The sequence below is a fragment of the Macaca fascicularis genome, chromosome 4 (genome assembly GCF_037993035.2).
Source record: "Macaca fascicularis isolate 582-1 chromosome 4, T2T-MFA8v1.1".
Classification (NCBI taxonomy): Eukaryota; Metazoa; Chordata; class Mammalia; order Primates; family Cercopithecidae; genus Macaca; species Macaca fascicularis.
In genome coordinates this window covers 33,822,126-33,845,700 of record NC_088378.1, presented here as the reverse complement: position 1 = coordinate 33,845,700, position 23,575 = coordinate 33,822,126, and the positions used below count along the sequence as shown (strand labels likewise).

General features: G+C 36.6%; 1 protein-coding gene across 9 annotated transcripts in view; it reads left to right on the top strand.

The window, feature by feature from the left end:
* Window positions 1–574: 574 nt before the first annotated feature.
* Window positions 575–23,575, top strand: part of TMEM244 (transmembrane protein 244) — a 42,589-nt gene continuing 19,588 nt past the window's right edge. For 7 of the 9 annotated variants that reach the window (XR_010586234.1, XR_010586233.1, XR_010586235.1 and 4 more), the window contains exons 1-3: window positions 575–715; window positions 15,908–15,993; window positions 18,126–18,199. Coding sequence is in view for 6 of the 9 variants with exons in the window: in XM_005551800.4 (XP_005551857.2) it covers window positions 683–715; window positions 15,908–15,993; window positions 18,126–18,199 (193 nt within the window). In the remaining 3 variants the exon portion in view is untranslated. Of the gene's footprint in view, window positions 716–7,348; window positions 7,677–15,907; window positions 15,994–18,125; window positions 18,200–19,427; window positions 19,733–23,575 lie in introns of those variants that run through there. The other 2 variants (XM_045391551.2, XM_015448639.3) reach the window with 2 other exon arrangements.

Genomic DNA, 23,575 nt, shown 5'->3' with positions numbered 1-23,575 from the left:
AGAGAATGGATTGTAAATGAAGGATTGGTTCTGGAGCCTCAGGACTCAGAGAGACACAGAGCTCCAATACTGCCTCCTGGCAGTTTCTGGAAAACATTCCACCCACTGTACTGTGGCCATTATTTTAGAGTATGGGAATCCTTTTGTTTCCTAACAAAAAGTCATAATTTTTACATTTCTTTGTCATGATGTGAAAGGAACTGATGATTTCTTTCTCAGAACTCTGTGGCCCTTGTGAGTGAAACAGAGAGGACAGGCCATGCTTCAACATGAATGCAGCAGCATCCTTTGGAAACAATCTCAAGACCTAACTGAAAACCAATGTTTCTAATTTAAGTATGAGACAGTAATTACTCATACAGCCAGAGAGGATTCCAAGTCCCTGCCTATTTGCAGCACTATCTAAAAACAATCAACTCATCTTTCAAATCTGACCAAACTACAAATGGTATGAGAACTCCGTCGTTTAATAAGGATGTTCATTTTGGCACTCAGCAGCTTACGCATGGCTCGCAGATGGCATCTGTCTCATTTTGCGTAATCCAATCATCCTGCACTACTGCGTCTCACACTTAGTCTCCAGGAGTAATTGAAAAGCTCACGGTGACAATTGTGTCTTCTTCCAGATGTCATCGCTATAAGGAGTGGGGCTTTCATCACCTCCTTGACGTAGGATGTGTACATGGCTCTCCAGGTCAGAGTTGCTCCAAGCAAGGTAAAGAGAAATTACTTCTTTGCATTGCCTTTCAGTGGCTGCCTAGCACTGGTGTAAATGAATATGTTCTATAAATGGCCTCTCTGTCAGTGGGCAACTTGTTTCACTTTTGGCTGGGTACCATACAGAAAACATTCTGCTGCACGGCTTGTATCTTGTGGTAATAGGGCAATATAAAGGCACCCATGCCCAAGAAAGGATTCTAAAACATGTAAATAGTGGCTGTTTAGAAGGCACCATTTTATTCAGAGGTGAGCTCTCTGGTGTTAACACCTGCACGTCTGCTATCGTTTTCTGAAATCATGACAGTTTGTTCTCAATCTTTTTTTCTTTCTTTCTTTCTTTTTTTTTTTTTTTTACAGGGAGTGGTTTTTATTTTTGTAACTTCTAAAGGGTGTGCAAAATTTTAAAGGCAAAGTTTTGAAACATTTCAAGCTGTAGGTTTGTTAGTTTCTTTTTCCCCCCCAGGCTAGTGTTAATAGTTGTGTTTTACTTCAGTGTAAAAATACCCCTTAAAAAAAAAATCAAAGAATCTAAAACAAGGAAATATGCAAAGCCTCAAAGCAGCTGTGTAAATTCACACAGGCTTTAGGCCTATAACGAGCCAGGCTTAAGGGAATGATAGTGGAAATCAGATTTTTACTTAAAAATTAAATTACAATTATGAATGAGTGCTACATTCATTTTAGTAAAATATCAGCACCGTGTGTATTTCCTCAAGCTTTTTCTTTACACTGCCATCATTACCACATATGTCATCAGTGAGTAATGTTGAGCATGACAACAGCTAAGAAAAATTTTCAAGGTCAGTAAAAACATTATTTCAGGAAAAATATTTATTAAAAACTTACTTTTAAGGGGTTTTTAAATTTCATAATTTATGTATAGATTTGGGATTGAACTAGCAATAATAACTTCTGCTGAAGAGATAAAAATTAAAAGATAAAATCCTTTCTCTTAAGTAGCTTACACAAAGAATGGGGGTTCTATATTTAGTCGGGGCTTATACACACGCACACACACACACACACACACACACACACACATTGCAGGGAAAATATCCAGATAGTTGCTGCAGTTCCTCACTATCTTAGAATTATCTGAGCTTCATGTGTAGAATTACAGCCTTAGAACATTAGAATAATAGTGAATATGTTTGAAACAGACAGGTTGTTGACTATCTGGACTCTCATTATACATCCCTATAAGTTATGAGTTAACTCTTCTTTTAAGTGCTTGTTCACTGTCAGTATTATCAGCACAATAATTACCGATATGCTCATTAATTAATAGTAATAGCAAAAGTGACCATCTAGAGAGAACTCGAATACTCAACAAACATTTATTGAGTGCATGCAATGTGCCAGGCATTGGGCTAATTAAATCCCCCCTATCTCTACACTTTAAACGAGAGAAAAGTTGACTCAAGGGAAAGAGTCATGGCCAAAGGCCATTTAACTAATTTGCTGTCTGGGAAAATAGCACAAGAACTGGGAAGAAAGTCCAAGTCTGAGGACTGCTAAATTGTTCAGAATACAATGTATTCTACTCCTGTAGACGACATGTTTCCTAACTATGTTAAACTAATGTAAACTTTCCTCTGTAAAACAAATGTTGTAAAAATCTCAGAAGCACAACACATGCCTGCATATCCTCAGGGCTGTTCACCTGAACTGGAGAATTTCATTCATTCAGGCAATTTCAGAGGGAACTACTTATCAGTAGGATGGATCCTTTGCTGTGATTCTTCAGGTGAGAGAGTCATATCTCATGATTTCTCCAGGAATTGTCCAGAGAACTACAATGCAGGCTTTCCCATGGGGAGAAGAAAGAGAGAAAGTATTATCTATTGAGCACATACAGTACTTAATGTTAAGAATTGTACACATGTTCGGAATACAAATCCCTTATGAAACTTTACCTATAGACGAGTAGAACGAAACTCAGAAAGTAAGCAGCCAATGTTACACACCTGCCAGTCATTCAGATCACTGGGGGAGAAACTCCAGCATATCTGACTTAGAGTCCACATACTTTATTAATAGACTATGGTTCCGGCCAGGTGCGGGGGCTCATGCCTGTAATCCCAGCACTTTGGGAGGCCAAGCCAGACAGATCACTTTAGGTCAGGAGTTCAATACCAGCCTGGTCAACATGGTGAAACCCCATCTCTACTAAAAATACAAAAATTACCTGTGGTGGTGCACACCTGTAGTCCCAGCTACTCAGGGAGGCTGAGGCAAGAGAATCCCTTGAAGCCAGGAGGCAGAGGTTACAGTGAGCTGAGATTGTGTCACTGTACTCCAGCCTGGGTGACAGAGCAAGACTCTGTTTCAAAAAGAAAAAAAAGACTATGGTTCCTACTATAGTGGTCTTGTCTTCCATTATTTCTTTCCTTCCATCCATGATTATTATTCAAAATATATTTAATGAATACCTATGAAAGCCTGACCCGTATTTTGGGGGCTGAAGAATTAAATGTGATCAAATCAGTGTCTGTCTTTTAGAGACTGGAGAAAGAAATGTATACCTCCAAAAGTAGGTATGCTACAATGCAAGCATGATCAGATCTATAAGACAAATGTAATATTATGGAAGCAATAAAAGAAAATAAAGATTGATTCTGTCCTGAAGTGAGGGGTGGAGTGAGAAGATGGTATATGAGCCAGACCTAGTGAATATAGTTACTTGCTCTGTAAAGAAGAGTGAAACTATTGTAGGCAATGGGAACATTCTGCTTTGCAAAATCACACAAGGGCTTCCAGTTTCCATAGAATAAATGGAGAAGGCTATAACAGAAGAACTAGGCCTAGATTTCACAAAAGAATTCTCCTAAGTCTTCAAAGATCACATACTCCCAATGCTACTTAAATCATTTTTGAGTATAGAAAAACAAGAAAAGCCACAAGGAAGTTTTATGAAACAAGAAATATATTGTCACCTAAACTATATAAGATAGTACAAAAAAAAAATTATAGATCAATCTCACTTATGAATACAGAAGTAAAAATCTAAACATATTAGCAAACAGAACCCAAGAACTCATCATAAAAATAAAACGTCATGACCAAGTGACATTATTCCAAAAACATAAGGATGGTTCAATATTAGGTAATCTACTAACGTAATTTAGATGTTCATAAATCTAAGCAGAAAATCATATGATCATCTTCACTCATCTTCATAGATGCTAAAACTGCCTTTGACAAAAATTGGCAATCGTTCCTGAACCATTCCTGATTAAAATACTGAATAAAATAAGAACTTATGATTTTGTCTGATCAGATATATAACTGAAATATATATATATATATAACCACACATGCACACACACATTGCAGTCCTAAAGCTGGTATATTACTTAATGGAAAATACTAGCGGCATTTACAGAAAGGCCAAGAACAAGGCAAGAATGTCCACTAACTCCACTACTATCTAAACATATGTTAGGGTCAGGCGCAGTGGCTCATGTCTATAATCCCAACACTTTGGGAGGCTGAAGTGGGTAGATCACCTGAGGTCAGCAGTTCCAGACCAGCCTGGCCAACATGACAAAACCCCATCTCTACTAAAAATACAAAAAATTAGCCGGGCGTGGTGGCATGTGCCTGTAATCCCAGCTACTTGGGAGGCTAGGGCAGGAGAATTGCTTAAACCTGGGAGATGGAGGGTGTGGTGAGCCAAGATCTCACCATTGCACTCCAGTCTGGGCGATAGAGCTAGACTCCATCTCAAAAAAAAAAATTATATATATATATATATATATATATATATATATATATATATATAAAATATACGTTAGAGATACTATTCCATTCAATCAGATCAGAACAAATGAAAGAGCCATGATAATTAAAATAGAAGTAAAACTATCTCTATTTACAGTTGATATCATAGTATATATGGAAAATCCAAAACAACAATGAAAACACTAACACAATTTTAAAAATCAGTAAGGTAATAGACTATTAAAATACAAAAATCAGAAGCCTTTCTATAAACAAACAATAGCTAGTTAGATAATGTAACAGAAGAGGAAACTTCAGTTGTATTAGTAGCAAAAAGAATTTATTTAATCATAAGCTTAACAGGAAGTATGTAAAATCTATATAAGAAAAAAATTAACATACTCCTGAAAAATACAAAAGTGGACTTGAATAAGTTTGGAAATTTTTCTTGTTTTTGAATGGTACTCGTAAACATAATAAAGCTATCATTTATTCCCATCTTAATAAGTTTGGCATAATCTCAATAAAAATAACAAAGTTGTTTTTATGGAGCTAGTCAAGTAGATTTTGAAGTTTATATGAAAAAATAAAAATAGTTATGAGAACCCTAAAGAAAAGAAAAAGGAGAGGTGACTAGCCTTACTAGATATTTTTAAGCAGTTTTATTGAGGAATAAATTAATATACAAAAAGTGTACTTATTTAATGTATACAAGTTTATACATTTGAACATTTGCAACACCTGTGAGACCATCACCATAATTAAGATAATAGACATATTTATCACCTCCACAAGTTTCCTTGTAAACGTTATAAAGTTTCCTTGTGCTCCTTTGATGGTTTCCTGTGTGTGCATGCGTGTGTGGTAAGAACACTTAATGCAAGCTCTATCCTTTTAACAAATGCCTTGCCAGATTTTAAAACATACTATAAAGCTTCTATAATTAAAACAGTGTGGTATTGATTCATCAGTAGATAGTTCAATGGAGGCGAATAGAAAGTTCACAAATAGACAAACGTGTATATGAAAATGTAGTAATGAAAAAGACAATATCCCATTGGAATGTCATAAAGCAAGGAAGTATAAAAATGATGGGGATATGTAAAAAGAACACAGGTGGTATCTGGTAGGTGCTCAAATTGATCAAACTTGGGATAATTTGAGCATCAACAGGAATCATGATGTTAATTAATTATGGCACACAGAAAACAAAAAAGACCATAAGTTATCAAAAATAAATGAATAAATAATAAATACATAAATTAATATGTAAGTTCAAGGGTAAGAAAGGAAATCTCTTCATGGAAGAATATCTACTGAAATGCAGAAGAAAAAATAAAATAATAAAACCATCGATTTACAATACCAATATAAATAATTGATTCAGACGAGATATGTTGATGAATGGCTAAAAAGTTTTGGGGGAACCAGGTATTTATATAGTCTCAAGTGTCACACCACAGATTACTTATTAATTACAAATGATGAACAGTGCAGTGAAAATAGATCTAGTAGATATCACCTTTACCAAGTGATCAAACTGACCATCAGTAATAATGAAAGTCATATTTTACATCTTCTCATAAGATACAATGGGAAATGCACAATATTACCTTTGTAGAATTCTTCCCCAAAGAATCTGATCATGAGGAAACCATCAGACAAATTCAGAGTAGGTTACTAAAGAGACATGACAACCAAAATGTAACATGTGAAAATATGATTGATTCCAGAATTCTCAGATTTTGAGAACAATAGAGAAAATCTGAATATAAACTCTATATCAATAATATTTTATATCTATGTAGGATTTATTGTGTGTAGTAATAGTTTTGAATTATAGGAGAATGTCCTTTTTCCTGCCTGTGAGAATTTGGGAAAAATACTTACTAAGTTCTTTGGAAATTTTGTCTTCACTTTCTGTCATTGAGAAATAAATGTATTATAATGTCACATTAGCTTGACACTATACCCCACCGTCTTTAGCAAGGCTGTCTAGAACAGTATGCATTTCATCCACCAGAACAAGCAATTCATTTTTTAAAAAAGAAAAATATCTTCACTAACTTGATAGAACAATAGTGTCTATGAAGTTTGGGTATGTGTTTCTTTATTGTTAGTGAAGTAAAATATTACATTTGCTCGTTTTAATTGGAAATTTGTCTCTTGCCCGTTTTGCTCAGGAACCCAGACCTGTGGCTGTCCCATGTGGAAATCCTGCCTGAGGGGAAACTCTAGGACAGGTCTAGGTTTCTGTTTGTCACCTAGACCAGTTCCTATATCCTCAGTAGTTATTTCCATTGTAATCACCTGAGAGGTTTGTTAAAATGCAGTTACCAACGTTAAGAATAATAACCTTTGTGAACCACTTAAAGGCCGTGTATGTGGGCAGATGTTGAATATGAAGAGTCTGGACCATTGTGATTGTTCCTAGGAGCCTAGATCTTCATGAAACCTAGCTTATCTCTTTTCTGTGAGGTAGCTTTGCAATTACTTTTAGCAATTATGGATGCTTCTTGACTTACAATGGGATTACGTCCCAATAAACCTGTTGTAAAGTTGAAACATTGTTAAATTGAACCATTGTAAGTCAGGGACCAGCTGTAATCAGAACCGCAAAGCTTTTTGTTCTGACCAGGATTCAATAAATTTTATATACAATTGTATATACAATTGTAACTCTTTAAGTGAGTAGCTTTGTGAAAATCACTTAATTTCTCTAGGCCTCTGTTTTTTCATCTATAAAGAGGTGACTATAATCCTAACTCACATGTTTAATCAGATGAGTGAGCTCATCTAGACAAGTACACAGTAAAGAGTCATAAATGTTGGGTATACTTGCTTGTTCTAATTATTTTCTGTGTGATTATTTTGTCTCTTCTTACCTCTTCCTTTTTATCCCCAGGAAGTCTGAAACAGTTTTGGGCAGAATGTCAACACCTGATAATTATCTCCTGATTGGTGACTCTCTCACTGTACAGCAAAGATTGCTTTTATCTGGGGTACTGTTCAGTGTGGCCTGGACTCTGACCAATCGTAACTGATTCTACTTAAATAACCAGAATGTCTGTAGAGCCATCCTTCTATTAATTCTAAAACTGTAACAAATCATCCAACAACTTATATTCTTTGAATACCTAATGTGTGTCAGGAACCACACCAGACACTACACATATATTAGTGAGCCAAATGGACACATCTCTTCCTCCCAGTCCCTTCTTAAATAAAATGAGGTAAGTAGCATAGAAAAAGTAGACCCTGTATCTTTTAGCAATTACTTGCAGAACCATAAAATAATATCTAGAAGACATCCCACTAGGGTGTTATTAAACGCAACAACAAGAAAAACTCGAGAGCTAAATGAAGAGAGGTGGCTCTCAGCTCCAGGAGAGTGGAATGAATGTGAGCTTTTCCTTTTTGAATTATGCCCCATCGAGCCAGTGTAGAAATTGGCAAGGCAGTTAAGTGAGTTACACTGCTGAAGTACTCAGCTCCACTTAAGCTCTGAATCCTTAGGGATGCCACCTGCACATACTCATATTCTATCCAGGTTCCAGCCTACCCTTAGCAAAGATAGTGCTCATGGTTTTGGGAGATTCTAAGTGTACAAATCAATAGCACTTTCCTCTATCCTTTTTTACATAGGTATAGCCGTTTCTTAATTTCAACTTATTAAAACTGCTTTAGTTTTTAGGGCAGTAGAAGGAAGGCTGGTATCAAAATATTTTGATCGAAAAAGATGACAAAGATGTAAAGACCAGTTGTAGCAGACCATTTTCTGAAAGCAACTTGTAAAAACATTCATTACATCATAAATGTGCACATTTTGCAGACTGGTGCACATTTATTTCATTTTCAGAATAGGATTGTAAAACAAAAAAAAAGGTGGAAGCTTTTTAATAAAGAAATTGCAGTTATAATGATCTGTGTTTGAATATTATAAATCTTCAGACTAATGAGGGCTTTTTGGGGAGAAAAGAGAGTGTTAGGGAGCATACAGTAGAGACTAAGAAGTCAGGGGGACTTCTTGGAGGAAGTGAGGTATCAGTTTAGACCTGAAAAGATGAGTGGGAGTTAGTTTTCCAAAGAGAGGAGTCATTAATTCTAGATAGGGGGAACAGCATTGAACTTTTCCAGATATAGGAAGTACTTAAGAATGGCTGGAGCACCAAAGAGGAAAGTGAACACAAAGGAAATAACAGGACCCACGGGTGACTTTCTCATATGCACAAGATAATATTGTGAAATGTTCTTGTGTTTTCCTTTTCTACCAGTTCCTCCATTGGAGGTGATGTTGTGCCGGAGAATTAGACTTGGTGTAGTGGGAAAGCAATGAAGAGGAACATTCAATGCTGTGGGTGCTCGTTTGTTTTTTCAACTTCCAAAATGAGCTCCATCAATAGACTGGAAAGAAAATTCCAGAGGGAGCTTGAATAGGCTCTGCAGGGATCTGCCTGAGGAGCACCAGATCTTGAGGGAGGTGGTGAGGAGGTGGCTGGGGGAGAGGCTGAGACTGGATTGCAGGTTGTGGGGCTCGTATGGAGAAGAGCTGGAGAAGGCAGGAGAAGGCTACCTAGAACGGTTTGTGGCTGGCGCCAGGGCGCTAAAAGGAAGGTGAGGCACTGTTTGCAGACAAACCCCTCGTAGAGCCCTGTTAACCTGCTGTTACTGGGGGAAGGTGTGTTTCTCCTTGCCAGTAGGCATAGCTACCTGCCTCTTCATTGCCCTTGTATAGTCCAGCAGAACAACACGCCCTCTGGTCCCTGGGACTTTGCTGAGTCCATGGACTTGCTCAGTGACCCTTTTCTCTTCATGCCAGCCCCATCTCAATGGGCCAGAGTACTTGTAAACCCCCTGAAACCGTATGTCCTTGACCCCAGAGGAACAAACAAGGCGAAGTGCCAGCTTCTGTGCTCCAATGATAAAGATGGATCATACTTGCTGTCTGGCAGTGTTGTTGTGAGGATTAAAGGAGATAAGGTTTGCAAAGTGGCTAGCTTAGCGTCTCGCACATACAGGTATTAAGCAAAGGTTACCCCTTACCGCATCCCTCAGGGATGTTCCTCAAAATTGTATTAATCAAAGCATGCTTTAAATTTTGTGAAGATGCTCACTGGTTGAATAAATTTATTGAAAAAAGGTATTACCAAAAAAGTAAACATATGCAAATTTAAATAAAATGGTATAATGAATCCCATTTATCCCTCACCTAGCTTCAAAATTATCAACTCCTATTCAATCTTGTTTCATCTTCATTTCCAGCTATTCTCTTATCTTTTTATTTGGAAACTAAACCAGACATCATATTGTTTCAACTGCAAACATGTCCTTATGCATCTTCAAAGACAACGACTTAGAAAAAAACACCATATCATTATCTTACCTTAAAAACGTAGCAATAATTTTTTAACATTATTAAATATCCAGTCAAGTTTAAATAGCCAAATGTCTCATAAATGTCTTAATTTTTAAAAGTTTATTTGATTCAGGATCCAAATATATTTAAAAACATAATAAAAAGTTTGGCAGTAGCCAAATATCTAGACAGCTACAAATTCTGAATCTCACATATTGGCTTTTCCTAGAGTGCAGCAATAATATTGTATCATAATAAAATAATGCTCCCTCATTTGGACCGCATTATTCAGTGCTTTTACTTTGTTAATTCAATACAATTATTTTCCTAATCTCAACTTGGCCACTAAATAAAGGTGTGTCCTTGGGCTATTCAATCAACTTGTCTGAGTCACAGTTTTCATACTTTTAAAAACAGAGTGTTGAACTAAAATTGATTATTCATGCCAGGTGCAGTGACTCATACCTGCAATCCCAGCACTTTGGGAGGCTAAGACAGGCAGATCACTTGAAGTCAGCAGTTTGAGACCACCCTGGCCAACATGGTGAAACCCCGTCTCTAGATAAAAATACAAAAAATTTGCTGGGCGTGGTGGCGGACGCCTGTAATCCCAGCTACTCGGGAGGCTGAGGCAGGAGAATTGCTTGAGCCTGGGAGGTGGAGGTTGCAGTGAGCCAAGATCATGCCGTGGGACTCCAGCCTAGGCGACAAAACAAGACTCCTTCTCTAAATAAATAAATAAAGATTATTCAGCATGCTTTCATTGTGAACTTCTGGGTGGGGGCAGGACAGCACAGGGTTGAGAGGAAACATCCAGCAGATCTGGCCTAGAGCCCTGCCACATGTAGGCCACATGAGCTGGGATTAGTTCCTTAATCTCTCTTTGTCTCGGTTTCCAAGTCTGTGAAATGCAAATGAAAGACAGCCAAACCCAGAAAGTTTTTCCTGTATGCATATAGTGGTGGGGTACAGGGAAGGGTGAATACAATGAGAAAATATGAGTACAGTGATTGTCACGTAGGAATCCTCAATAAAATAGTCAATATAGTTAGGCTATCGACTGGGGCAGGGGATGAGGAGCTGGAGGACAGGCAGAGGTGAGAACTGTCTTGTCCACTGTCCACACATGGCAATTTAGTACTTGAAATGTGGCTAGTCTGAATTGAGATGTCTTGTAAATAAATTACCTTTTGTACTTCTAAGACGTAGTATGAACAAACAACATAAAATATCTCTATTTTTGATGATTCATTTATGTCAAAATCATAATATCTTGGATATGGTGTGTTAAATAAATATTATTAAAATTAATTTTACCTTATCAACATTTTTATAAATGTGGCTATTAAAAAATTTAAAATTACATATGTGGCTTGCATTGTATTTCTGCTGGACAGCACTGGGCTAGATTATGGATTACCATTCCAGTCATTTAGAACTGATAGTGCTCCCCTTATTGTCCAACCAATCAATAAAATTGGGTTGGAAAACTGGGAGATAGAGTCAACAGTTTCCTCTCCCTTAACCCCCACAAGTTATCTATTCTGTTTCCTTAATAGTTCACATACCTGTCCTCCTCCCCATTTCCATTGCAAACCCATTTAAATGCTTCCCCGACCTAATGGCCCCTCTCTAGTCTATACTACTCCTTAAATCTTTCAGCCTCCCCAGGGCCTTCAGAGATATGCAAAATTCCTCATTAAGGCATAAACTTCCCTTCACCTCTGACTTCAGCTCTTTAAACCTCTCCTACCAACACTCCTCTCCATCAAGTTTGGCTTCACCCAGGTCTTTGCAAGTGCTTCTTGTGCCTATGGACACCCCTGCCACTGCTCCAGCTCATCATAAGTAGAATAAGGGTTGAGTCAGAGCAGCACCTGCATCTCAGCTCAGCATTTGACTGTCAAATGTTCAGAAAGTTACAAGAGCTCTCTGAGCCTCATTTTTCTTCTCTCTAAAAAAGGATTCTACCACTCAGAAGTTTTATAAGGATTAAATGAGGTAATGCAGATGTGATATCGTAACTCAAGAAAACCTACAATAAATGTTGTCAAGATTTTCTGGGGAATGTTCATGCCCCCTTCACACATGTGCATGGAAGCACACAAACACACACACACATGACCTACCCATTCTCTGCTGTTGTCTTGCTTGGGCTTACATAGCACTCCATACCCTCCTCAATTATACCTCTTCTCTTCGTATTGTAGCCATTTCTTCACTCATTCTTGCCTCTAGATCAGTAGTTCTCAAAGTGTGGTAATAGGTACAGCTGATGCAGCATCAGCTGGGAACTTGTTATGAACACAAATTCCTGGAACCCATCCCAGAATTACCAAATCAGAAACTCTGGGACTTGGGCCCTGTAATCTGTGTTTTAATAGGACCTTAATGTGAGTCTGATGCTTGTACATTTGAGAACAACAGCTCAACTGCATCTCTTATGGCTTGGACCACATCCAATTTACCTTGCATTGCCACCCCGCCCAGTAACTATTTGTCAAATGAAAAAAGTGGAAGAATAAATCCTGATAATGATGTGAGGCCATAAAAGGATATAAAGCAGAGGAAGTGATGGTCTGATTGTTTTTTAGAAAATACTTGGGTTCCATAGACTCTGTAGGGTGTAGATTCGAGGAAGAACATAGTAAAAGCAAATGAATTTGCTTATGAGAAAAGTATTATTTGAAAATCTAGACTTATAATTCAGGTAGAAAAAATGTTTACAAACATTATGCCTTGCTTTTCCAAATATTTCTTACAAATCATTTTAAAATATATTATTTTGATATTATATTTATATTTAATGTTTTCTAAATTTGTCAGGAAAAGTAAGTGTATCTCTATGTAAAATTTGTCAACAAATATATTGTCTCACAAATTATAATTTAATTAAAAAATGGTGCCAAATGTCTTACACAGATTTAGTATTTGTAGGTTTTCTGGGTATGTAGTACAATCCTCATGTTTGGATTATACAAGGGAAATTTTATAGTAAGTGAATGTATTAAAACATTAAAATGTTATTTAAATTTTAATATTAACAGCGATAAGAATAGTTTCATGGTTGAAAATACGTGTTAGTATAGAGACTATATATTATTCATCTTATTTTGGATTGAAATGAAATAAAGCAATCATCTAGAAAGATCTAAAGGCTATTAATGCTCAAATTAAAAGAAAAACAATTGATATATCAATACATGGTAGGAAGAATAAAGCAAACCCAAAGACACATGACTCTTAAAAAAATTATAGTGCTGAAGAAGCTCCCAGCTGCTCCGTTTTACATACCCATCTCCCAGCAGCAAATTCTTATTCCAGCAGTTGGGGAAGAATTGAGCCAGTTGATGCATGGGCCTCAACTCAGGCAATACCTCCACATTTTCTTTTGACCTTCAAAGACTCTTTGCTACAAAATGAGGGCTTTTAGCTATTTCCGTATTGATTCCTTCCCAGTGGAAGATGTAGTTTCCTGCCCAACTCCTTCTTCCCTGCTAATAGAACTCCAATTTTTCTTTTATTGAGGCAGTAGGTGCCTGTCCCCGGAAGCGCAGTCATGATGTCATAAAGCTGCCATGGTAAACCCTTTTACTCTACCTGTGATTGTTCAGTAAGTGGACATGTGGCCCTGTGGCGGACAATGAGACATAATGGGAAGGCTGTTTGCAGCTTCTAGGAAGGATTTTTATTCTCTGATAAAAGAAAGACAGCTGTGGGAAGAAGGTCTCTTTTGTACACATTCCTTTTAAAAAATCATGTTGTGTCAGCTATCATGGAACCACAGGCTATGCAGGTCTTAGGGAGAGAATGAGGAGCATGGACAGGAGGGGACCAAGGGTTGAGGAAGGAGAGACTGAAGGTCATAAGGGAGGAGAGATTAAGAGACAAGGAATGTGAAGGCCAGGCACGGGGTGGCTCATGCCTGTAATCCCAGCACTGTGGGAGGCCGAGGCAGGCGAGTTTGAGACTAGCCTGGCCAACATGGAGAAACCTCGACTCTATTAAAAATACAAAATTAGCTGGGCTTGGTGGTGCATGCCTGTAATCCCAGCTACTAGGGAGGCTGAGGCAGGAGAATTGCTTGAACCTGGGAGACTGAGGTTGTGGTGAGCCGTGATAGTGCCATTGCACTCCAGCCTGGGCAACAAGAGCGAAACTCTGTCTCAAAAAAAAAACAAAAAAAACCCCAAAAAACAGAGACAAGGAATGTGAGATCCTGAGGGTGAACTGGGGATAAGAATCAGCGAAGAGAGATGAGACTTGGTGAGCAAGGCTGGGGGTGGACATAGGCAAAGAGTAGGGGGTGTTGAGGATGGTGTGGGAGCAAGGGATGGGGGAAGACTCTGAAGGTCCCAGAACCTTGGAGTCCTGTTTTTTCATGGCCCTGTCAGGCTTCACATCCTACCCATTTAAAAATAGTTGAAAGAAGTAGGTTCTTGGTAGATCTGGAAATTTGGTCCATTCAGCCACTTGGTTGTGGTCTACTCTCTGCTAACTAGCTTCTCCTCCTGCCTCTAGCTGTGGGCTCCTTCTGTACCTAGGCAAGTGAAAATATGTGGTCAGTTTGGTGAATTGGTCATTCAAGTAAAAATAATAATAAATCTAAAGTGCTGGAGTGTGGGTTAAGCAAAAATGGCTTTAAGATTCTAAAATAAAAGAATAAACTGAGTAAATTGAGCATTTCTCATGTGAAATGCTGCGACCTTTATTATAGTCATAAGGATATCTTTGAAAAGGTTAATAGCGAAATTTGGCACATTTTTGATTGTTTGTTGGCTTTTTAAGTATTTCTTCATGTGAATTGCCTATTTATATACTTTGTCCATTTTTCTATTGGTTTGTCTTTTTCTAACATTTGTGTGAGTTTGTATATTATAGATATCAATCCTTTTCCTGTGATATATATTGCAAATATTTTCTCCCAACCTATTCCTTGGCATTTAAGCCTATAATCCCCTTGAAATTTATTGTGGTGTCTGGTACAAGACTGGAATCTAATGGGATTTTTCTGTTTAGAAGTTAGACTATTTTCACAGGACCATTTGTCAAATAATCTTTCCAATTCTCATTAATCTGCAGTGCTTCTTTCTTAGGTCTCAGATGTGGAAGAGTCCATTTCAGGACCATCTATTGTGTTTTACCAAATTGCTCTGTAAATTCTTGTACAGAGGTTTAATTATTGTGGTATTATGTGGGTTTTTTGATAATATTATTTGGAATTTACCTGTTCTCATCTTTCTATAGGTTGGTGCAAAAGTAACTGTGGTTCTTGCCATTATTATTATGACTGGCAAGATTATATTATTATCACAGCTGAGGTTTAGAGTCATTTTGTCAAGTTAAAATACAAATATTGGCATTTAGGAAGTTTGTTCCAGTGAATGGAGCGTAAGTGATATGGATTTGTATATTGCATTAATTCTTGGTGCAAATGTGTGAGATGGTAACCTCTTCAGCTAGCAACATTTTAAAAATATGTAGTGTTTTATAAATTTGTCAGGAAAAGTCAGTGTATCTCTATATAAAATTTGTCAACAAATATATTGTCTCACAAATTATAATTTAATTAAAAAAATAGTGCCAAATGTCTTACACAGATTTAGTATTTGTAGGTTTTCTGGGTATGTAGTACAATCCTCATGTTTTTGGATTACACAAGGAAAATTTTATAGTAAGTGAATGTACTAAAAAATTAAAATGTTATTTGAATTTTAATATTAACAGAAATAAGAAAAGTTTAATGGTTGAAAACACATACTAATATAGAGACTATATATTATTCATCTTATTTTGGATAGAAATGAAAGCAATCATCTAGAAATATCTAGAGGCTATTAATGTTCAAATGAAAAGAAAAACTAACTGATTTCAATACATGGTAGGAAGGATAAACCAAACCCAAGACACATGACACTTAAGAAAATTATACCACCGAAGAAGCTCCAAGATGGACACTTTGAAGTCCTTCCCATCCCGTGGGTCCTTAAGCAATACAAGGCTAGCCAGCACTATCTAGTAATCATTCATCATCTTTTGCCAAACTAGTTACCAAAGACCATGTGAAAAATCCCAGGCTCTTGGACCTCACATCTGTTTTCTCCACAGGTTGTTTTGCAGAAGCTTCTTCTGTGTGTCATCCTGTTCTACACCGTGTACTACGTGTCCCTGAGCACGGGGTGCATGTTGTTTGAGTAAGTAGCACATTGTCTTCAAACAGAATTAAAAAGCTAACATTGAATAGGAAAGACTTTTATAGTTAACGTTTCATATGTCTTTATGGATTAGAGGATGTGGATTTTTTTTTAAGACATAGTTTCTTACTTTTGTTTATTTTTTATTTTTTGGTAGAGATAAGGTCTCACTATGTTGCCTAGGCTGGTCTTGAACCCCTGGCCTCAAATGATCCTCCTGCCTTGGTCTCCCAAAGTGCTAGGATTACAGGCATGAACCACTGCATCCAGCCTACTTTCATTATTTAAGTGAAAATAGGCAAATGTTCTATCTCTGAAAATGATAAAAGTAACAATCATGAAATGAAGTGGATAGAATCAGTTAGGACTGTTTCTCTTACCTCTTTGGAGGATGTTCATGGAAAGAAAGTGAACCCATTACTCCCTGGTCTGGTATTGAATCAGAGAAGGCTTGAACAAGAAAGGCACTTAAAGATCATCCACATCCAATTTAAATAATTTCTGTTAGGTTGGAGATAGCTTTTGGGAGGCAAGAGACCCAAGTTCTTACTAACTTTCTGAATCATCTTGACCAAACCACAGTGTATCTCCTATTTCAGTGCCTTCGTTTGTCAAATGGAATAATCCAAAAAAGAGTTATTATGAGGACAAAATGGGACAATACACGTATTTTAATGGTATTGTTTTTATGTAAGTGTAAAACATTATTTTTTCAGGTAATTTTTTGTCTTGCTATGGTTGAATTTTGTCTCTACAGATTTTGGCTGCCAATATATTGGTTGCCTTGAGATTCATTATGTGTATTTACAAATGATTTCTTAGAAATTGAGTGCTTACACAATTGAATTTTATTGTGCAAGCAAGGAATTCTATTTCAATGCGCAAATTAATACCAATATGCAACTATCAAAACATAATGGTACCAGTGTTTGCAATGGAAAGAATGTTACTCAGCATGCTTGCAGGCAAGCCCATGGAGGAAGTATCTGGCGCTCACATGCAGCCTCAGCCTGTTTGCTGGGACTGGAGATGGTGAGGCTATGCCGGGGGCAAGGAGAAGGCAAGACTCTGTAGGATTCGCTGAGCATTCAAGGGTTTGTAGTTAACATGAGTCAGAGGTGAGGAATTTGAAGTAATTAGACCTTAAAGCTTCAGGAGGCAGCAAACTGGTTGGCCAGCTGCACACAACTACAAACTTGGGTATAGTATAAAGTCCAGTTGTGTGCTTTATAGTCTCAGATTTTAGAACAGGAAGGGAACTCAGAGATTAATCTCTTCGATTTACAGATAGGAAATTGGAGCCCAGAGAGGTTAGGTGACTTGCCCAAGTTCATGGTTATAGCACCACCGGGATTAGAACCTGTATCTTGTTGTTTTTCAAGCCTCCGCTGTCTCCATGGTATTACATTCTCCTTCCATGTTTGATGGCAGGAAATACCAAGATTCTAGCTGAGACATCAAATAAAATTAAAGTGGAACTTAATTGGACAAAGAAGACAATGTGGACAAAATGTTATTTGGCTGTCATCCAAGTCAGCCAGTTTTTAAAAACTCTTTCTTTTTAGCTCACTTCATTTTTTTCTGCTTAGTAAATTTTTTTTATATAAATGGTATCATATAATAGGTGTCATTTTATAACTTTTTTCAACATTACATTTCAAAAATATATCCATGATGAGATGTATTTAGCATTTTATTAATTCTAACTGCTACAGTAGCTCACTTAATGTTAAAAAATATGTTATAGCACCATTTGGGTGAACCTATTTTACATCTGTAGAACTACTGGTTTGGCCCTAAAGTGAGCTTACATTTTGTAGCTAGACATTGCCTTGTCCCTTGTTACCTTTTTTCCCTCTCACCTAATGATTGATCTGAAAGTTTGCTGTAACTGTTACCACAACTTGTAATTCTAGCAAGAAGAGTGAGACGTTTGAGTCAGAAAAAAATTCTATAGAGATTATTATCTTCACTGGTGATTTCTTCCCATTTCAGCCAGTTTTGAAATGTGCCATAATGTGGGTAAATGGAGTAACTTATCCTTGTATGAGAATAGTAATATGCGTTGCTTTGATGTGCAGTTATGAACTGCTTCATCCAGAGTAAACTGTTTTCATTTATAACATCTTTAGGGTGCATGAGTTGGATGTCCTGGCACCATTTGATTTCAAAACAAATCCCTCATGGCTCAACATAAACTATAAAGGTAATTGTTTTAATTTAAAATTCTTATCAATTAGTGAACAAAATGCCATTAAAAATAAATTTTTTAATAAAAAAATTTTAAATATCAGGCCTATCTCACAGTCATCTATGTATTTTATCTGACTTCAAAAATTAATTAGGAAAAGTGCTATCAAAAATGTTAAAGTTGTAATTCCTTGGAGGTGGAATAAGATGGAATAAGTGGAGAAAAGGAAGGAGAATTCTTATATAAATTTTCATTTCATTGTATTGGGGGTGAATTTTTATTCATTATTTTTAAAGAAAAGGACGAATAATAGCTTAATGTGTTGATGTAGAAAAATATTTGTGAGATATAAAATAGAAAATTAAATACAGCAAAAGAGTTCATATAATACAATTTCATTTTTGTAGCATAAAGTAATATACATGGTGTCAGTGATAAGAAGTCTGGAGAATTATGCAACAAATTGTTATCTCCCATTTGGGATGACAGAGAACTTTCATTTTCTACTTTGTACATTTCTGCTTGGTTTTATTTTTCTTCCCAAAATAGTATAGAACTTGTTGCAGAAGAAAAACAATAAGAAAGAATACACTAAGGCAAAATTTGTCTCTTTTAAATTTGGCATTTTTGTTGAATAGTTATTAATTAATATCTAGTATGTTCATTAACCTTATGTATATTAATAATTACACCTATGTACCTTGAATATATGTAAAATATTCTTGTTTGGGGGCTCTTCATGGTGAGTTTCCTACATCTTTAGAAAAGTAAAATTTTAATGTGTTCTATCATAAAATAAAACATATTAATTAATGAAAGTTTAGAAAATATCTACAAGCAGAAAAAAGTAAAATAAATCACATACTTACATTCTATATACAGTAATTACTCTTAATATTTTGTTAAGTTTTTCCCTATTCTTGTTTTTTAATGTATTGTCAATTCCTTAAATCATACAATTCACTAGAAAACCATTGGAGAATCTTTTTGGGGTACAAATATGCAAATATGGAAAAATTGCTGGAGGCCAGTGAAATGGGATTTCTAGTATAATTTGTATAGGAAACTTGTTCAGTTAGAGTGACTGAATTGAAATAAAAAGCTTTAGAACAGCCTCCTCAAATGGGTATCCTTTTTTGGTGCCATTATTGATTCAATTTTGGATAGCAAAGCATACGTGAGAACGAGATACTTCGATTCTGAGATACAAGAGGTCTAACACTTTATCTTAACTTTCTTTCAGGCACTTCCCTAGCTTTTACCAACACTATCCACAAACGATTAAAAAATATAGTCCCAGTAAAGAGTCAGGTATGGGCCATGTGTGTGTTTTGGGTAGAGGGAGAGATTGAACACTCAATTGTCATTATTTAATTCTAGTCTTTGGGTCAGTCATTAAAGAAAAGGCAATATCACAGGCTTATTGGAGAAGGCTGTGTTTTTTCATAGCGGAGACCAGTGATGATCTTTTACATAGCAGGGATTAGTGAAGATCCCCAAAATGCCTGGCAGAGTTTACAGTCGTCCTTTCCTCTCATGAAACACAAACATTTGTACAAAGATATCAATAAACCCTCAGCCTATTAAATCTTTAATTTTGGGCTTGGGGAGATAAATGTCATAACTCTTCAAAGTTGTTGCTCTGAGAATCTATACTTGTCTAATCTCAGAGATATTAATAAAATATAAGAGTAATCTCAGAGACTTTGGCATGTATTTATTATGGTCAGGTTTTGTGTAGGTTTCAATAATTTTGTCACCCAAGAGATCAGTTTTAGCAAGGACACTGGAAAGTGTGAGTCCAGTTAAAACACTCCAATTACTAGTATCTTTCCTCTGCATCACAGAGAATAGTTTGCAAATTTCTTTCATTTTACATTAAAATCCTCCCAACAACTTTTTGAGATAAATAATACTCCATGTTCCAATTTATGGAGAAGAAAACAGACTTATCTAAAAGTTAAAATCCTGCTCAACATCTTATAACTCTTTATTATTATTATTATATTTTAAGTTCTAGGGTACATGTGCACAATATGCAGGTTTGTTACATAGGTATACATGTGCCATGTTGGTTTGCTGAACCCATCAACTTGTCATTTACATTAGGTATTTCTCCTAATGATATTCACCCCCAGCCCCCGACCCCCCCGACAGGCCCCAGTGTGATGTTCCTCGCCCTGTGTCCATGTGTTCTCATTGTTCAACTCCCACCTATGAGTGAGAACATGTGGTGTTTGGTTTTCTGTTCTTGTGATAGTTTGCTTAGAATGATGGTTTCCAGCTTCATCCACATCCCTGTAAAGAACATGAACTCATCCTTTTTTAAGGATGAATAGTATTCCATGGTGTATATGTGCCATATTTTCTTAATCCAGTCTATCATTGATGGACATTTGGGTTGGTTCCAAGTCTTTGCTATGTGAATAGTGCCTCAATAAATGTATACGTGCATGTCTCTTTATCATAGAAAGATTTATAATCCTTTGGGTATATGCCCAGTAATGGAATTGCTGGGTCAAATGGTATTTCTAGTTCTAGATCCTTGAGGGATTGCCACACAGTCTTCCACAATGGTGGAACTAACTTACACTGCCACCAACAATGTATAAAAGTGTTCCTATTTCTTCACATCCTTTGCAGAATCTGTTGTTTCCTGACTTTTTAATGATTGCCATTCTAACTGGCATGAGATGGTATCTCATTGTGGTTTTGATTTGCATTTCTCTGATGACCAGTGATGATGAGCATTTTTTCATATGTCTGTTGGCTCCATAAATGTCTTCTTTTGAGAAGTGTCTGTTCATATACTTTGCCCGCTTTTTGATGGGTTTGTTTTTTTCTTGTAAATTTGTTTAAGTTCTTTCTAGATTCTGAATATTAGCCCTTTGTCAGATGGATAGATTGCAAAAATTTTCTCCCATTCTGTAGGTTGCCTGTACACTCTGATGATAGTTTCTTTTGCTGTGCAGAAGCTCTTTAGTTTAATTAGATCCCATTTGTCTATTTTGGCTTTTTTTGCCATTGCTTTTGGTGTTTTAGTCATGAAGTCTTTGCCCATGACTATGTCCTAAATGATATTGCCTAGGTTTTCTTCTCGGGTTTTTATGGTGTTAGGTATTACATTTAAGTCTTTATCCATCTTGAGTCAATTTTTGTATAAGACGTAAGGAAGGGATCCAGTTTCAGCTTTCTACATATGGCTAGCTAGGTTTCCCACCACCATTTATTAAATAGGGAATCCTTTCCCCATCTCTTGTTTTTGTCAGGTTTGTCAAAGATCACATGGTTGTAGATGTGTGGTGTTATTTCCAAGGCCTCTGTTCTGTTCCATTGGTCTAGATATCTGTTTTGGTACCAGTACCATGCTGTTTTGGTTACTGTAGCCTTGGAGTATAATTTGAAGTCAGGTAGTGTGATGCCTCCAGCTTTGTTCTTTTTACTTAGGATTGTCTTGGTTATGTGGGCTTTCTTTTGGTTCCATATGAACTTTAGAGTAGTTTTTTCCAATTCTGTGAAGAAAGTCATTGGTAGCTTGATGGGTATAGCATTGAATCTATAAATTACTTTGGGTAGTATGGCCATTTTCATGATATTGATTCTTCCTATTCATGAGCATGGAATGTTCTTCCATTTGTTTGTGTCCTCTTTTATTTCGTTAAGCAGAGGTTTGTAGTTCTCCTTGAAGAGGTCCTTCATATCCCTTGTAAGTTGGATTCCTATGTACCTTATTGTCTTTGTAGCAATTGTGAATGGGAATTCACTCATGTTTTGGGTCTCTGTTTGTCTATTCTTGGTGTATAGGAATGCTTGTGATTTTTGCATGTTGATTTTATATCCTGAGACTTTGCTGAAATTGCTTATCAGTTTAAGGAGATTTTGGGCTGAGACGATGGGGGTTTCTAAATATTCGATCATGTCATCTGCAAACAGACAATTTGACTTCCTCTTTTCCTAATTGAATACCCTTGATTTCTTTCTCTTGCCTGATTGCCCTAGCCAGAACTTCCAACACTATGTTGAATAGGAGTGGTGAGAGAGGGCATCCCTGTCTTGTGCCAGTTTTCAAAGGGAATGCTTCCAGTTTTTGCCCATTCAGTATGATATTGGCTGTGGGTTTGTCATAAATAGCTCTTTTTATTTTGAGATACGTTCCATCAATACCGAATTTATTGAGAGTTTTTAGCATGAAGGGCTGTTGAATTTTGTCAAAGGCCTTTTCTGCACCTATTGAGATATTCATGTGGTTTTTGTCATTGGTTCTGTTTACATGATGGATTACGTTTATTGATTTGAGTATGTTGAACCAGCCTTGTATCCCAGGGATGAAGTCGACTTGTTCCTGGTGGATAAACTTTTTAATGTGCTGCTGGATTCAGTTTGACAGTATTTTATTGAGGATTTTTGCGTTGATGTTCATCAGAAATATTGGCCAAAATTTCTCTTTTTTTGTTGTGTGTCTACCAGGCTTTGTTATCAGGATGATGCTAGCCTCATGAAATGAGTTAGGGAGGATTCTCTCTTTTCTATTGATTGGAATACTTTCAGAAGGAATGATACCAGCTCCTCTTTGTACCTCTGGTAGAATTCGGCTGTGAATCTATCTGGTCCTGGACTTTTTTTGGTTGATAGGTTATTAATTATTGCCTTAATTTCAGAACCTGTTATTTGTCTATTCAGAGATTCAACTTCTTCCTGGTTTAGTCTTGGGAGGGTGTATGTGTAGGAATTTATCCATTTCTTTTAGATTTTCTAGTTTATTAGGGTAGAGGTGTTTGTAGTAGTCTCTGATGGTAGTTTGTATTTCTGTGTGATCAGTGGTGATATCCCCTTTATCATTTTTTATTGTGTCTATTTGATTATTCTATCTTTACTTCTTTATTAGTGTTGCTATCAGTCTGTTTTGTTCATCTTTTCAAAAAACCAGCTCCTGGATTCACTGATTTTTTGAAGGGTTTTTCATGTCTCTATCTCCTTCAGTTCTGCTCTGATCTTAGTTGTTTCTTGCCTTCTGCTAGCTTTTGAATGTGTTTGTTCTTGCTTCTTTAGTTATTTTAATTGTGATGTTAGGGTGTCGACTTTACATCTTTCTTGCTTTCTCTTGTGGGCATTTAGTGCTATAAATTTCCCTCTACATACTGCTTTAAATGTGTCCCAAAGATTCTGATATGCTGTGTCTTTGTTCTTATTGGTTTCAAAGAACATCTTTATTTCTGCCTTCATTTTGTTATGTACCCAGTAGTCATTCAGGAGCAGGTTGTTCAATTTCCACATAGTTGTGTGGTTTTGAGTGAGTTTCTTAATCCTGAGTGCCAATTTGATTGCACTGTGGTCTGAGAGACAGTTTGTTGTGATTTCTGTTCTTTTACATTTGCTGAGGAGTGTTTTACT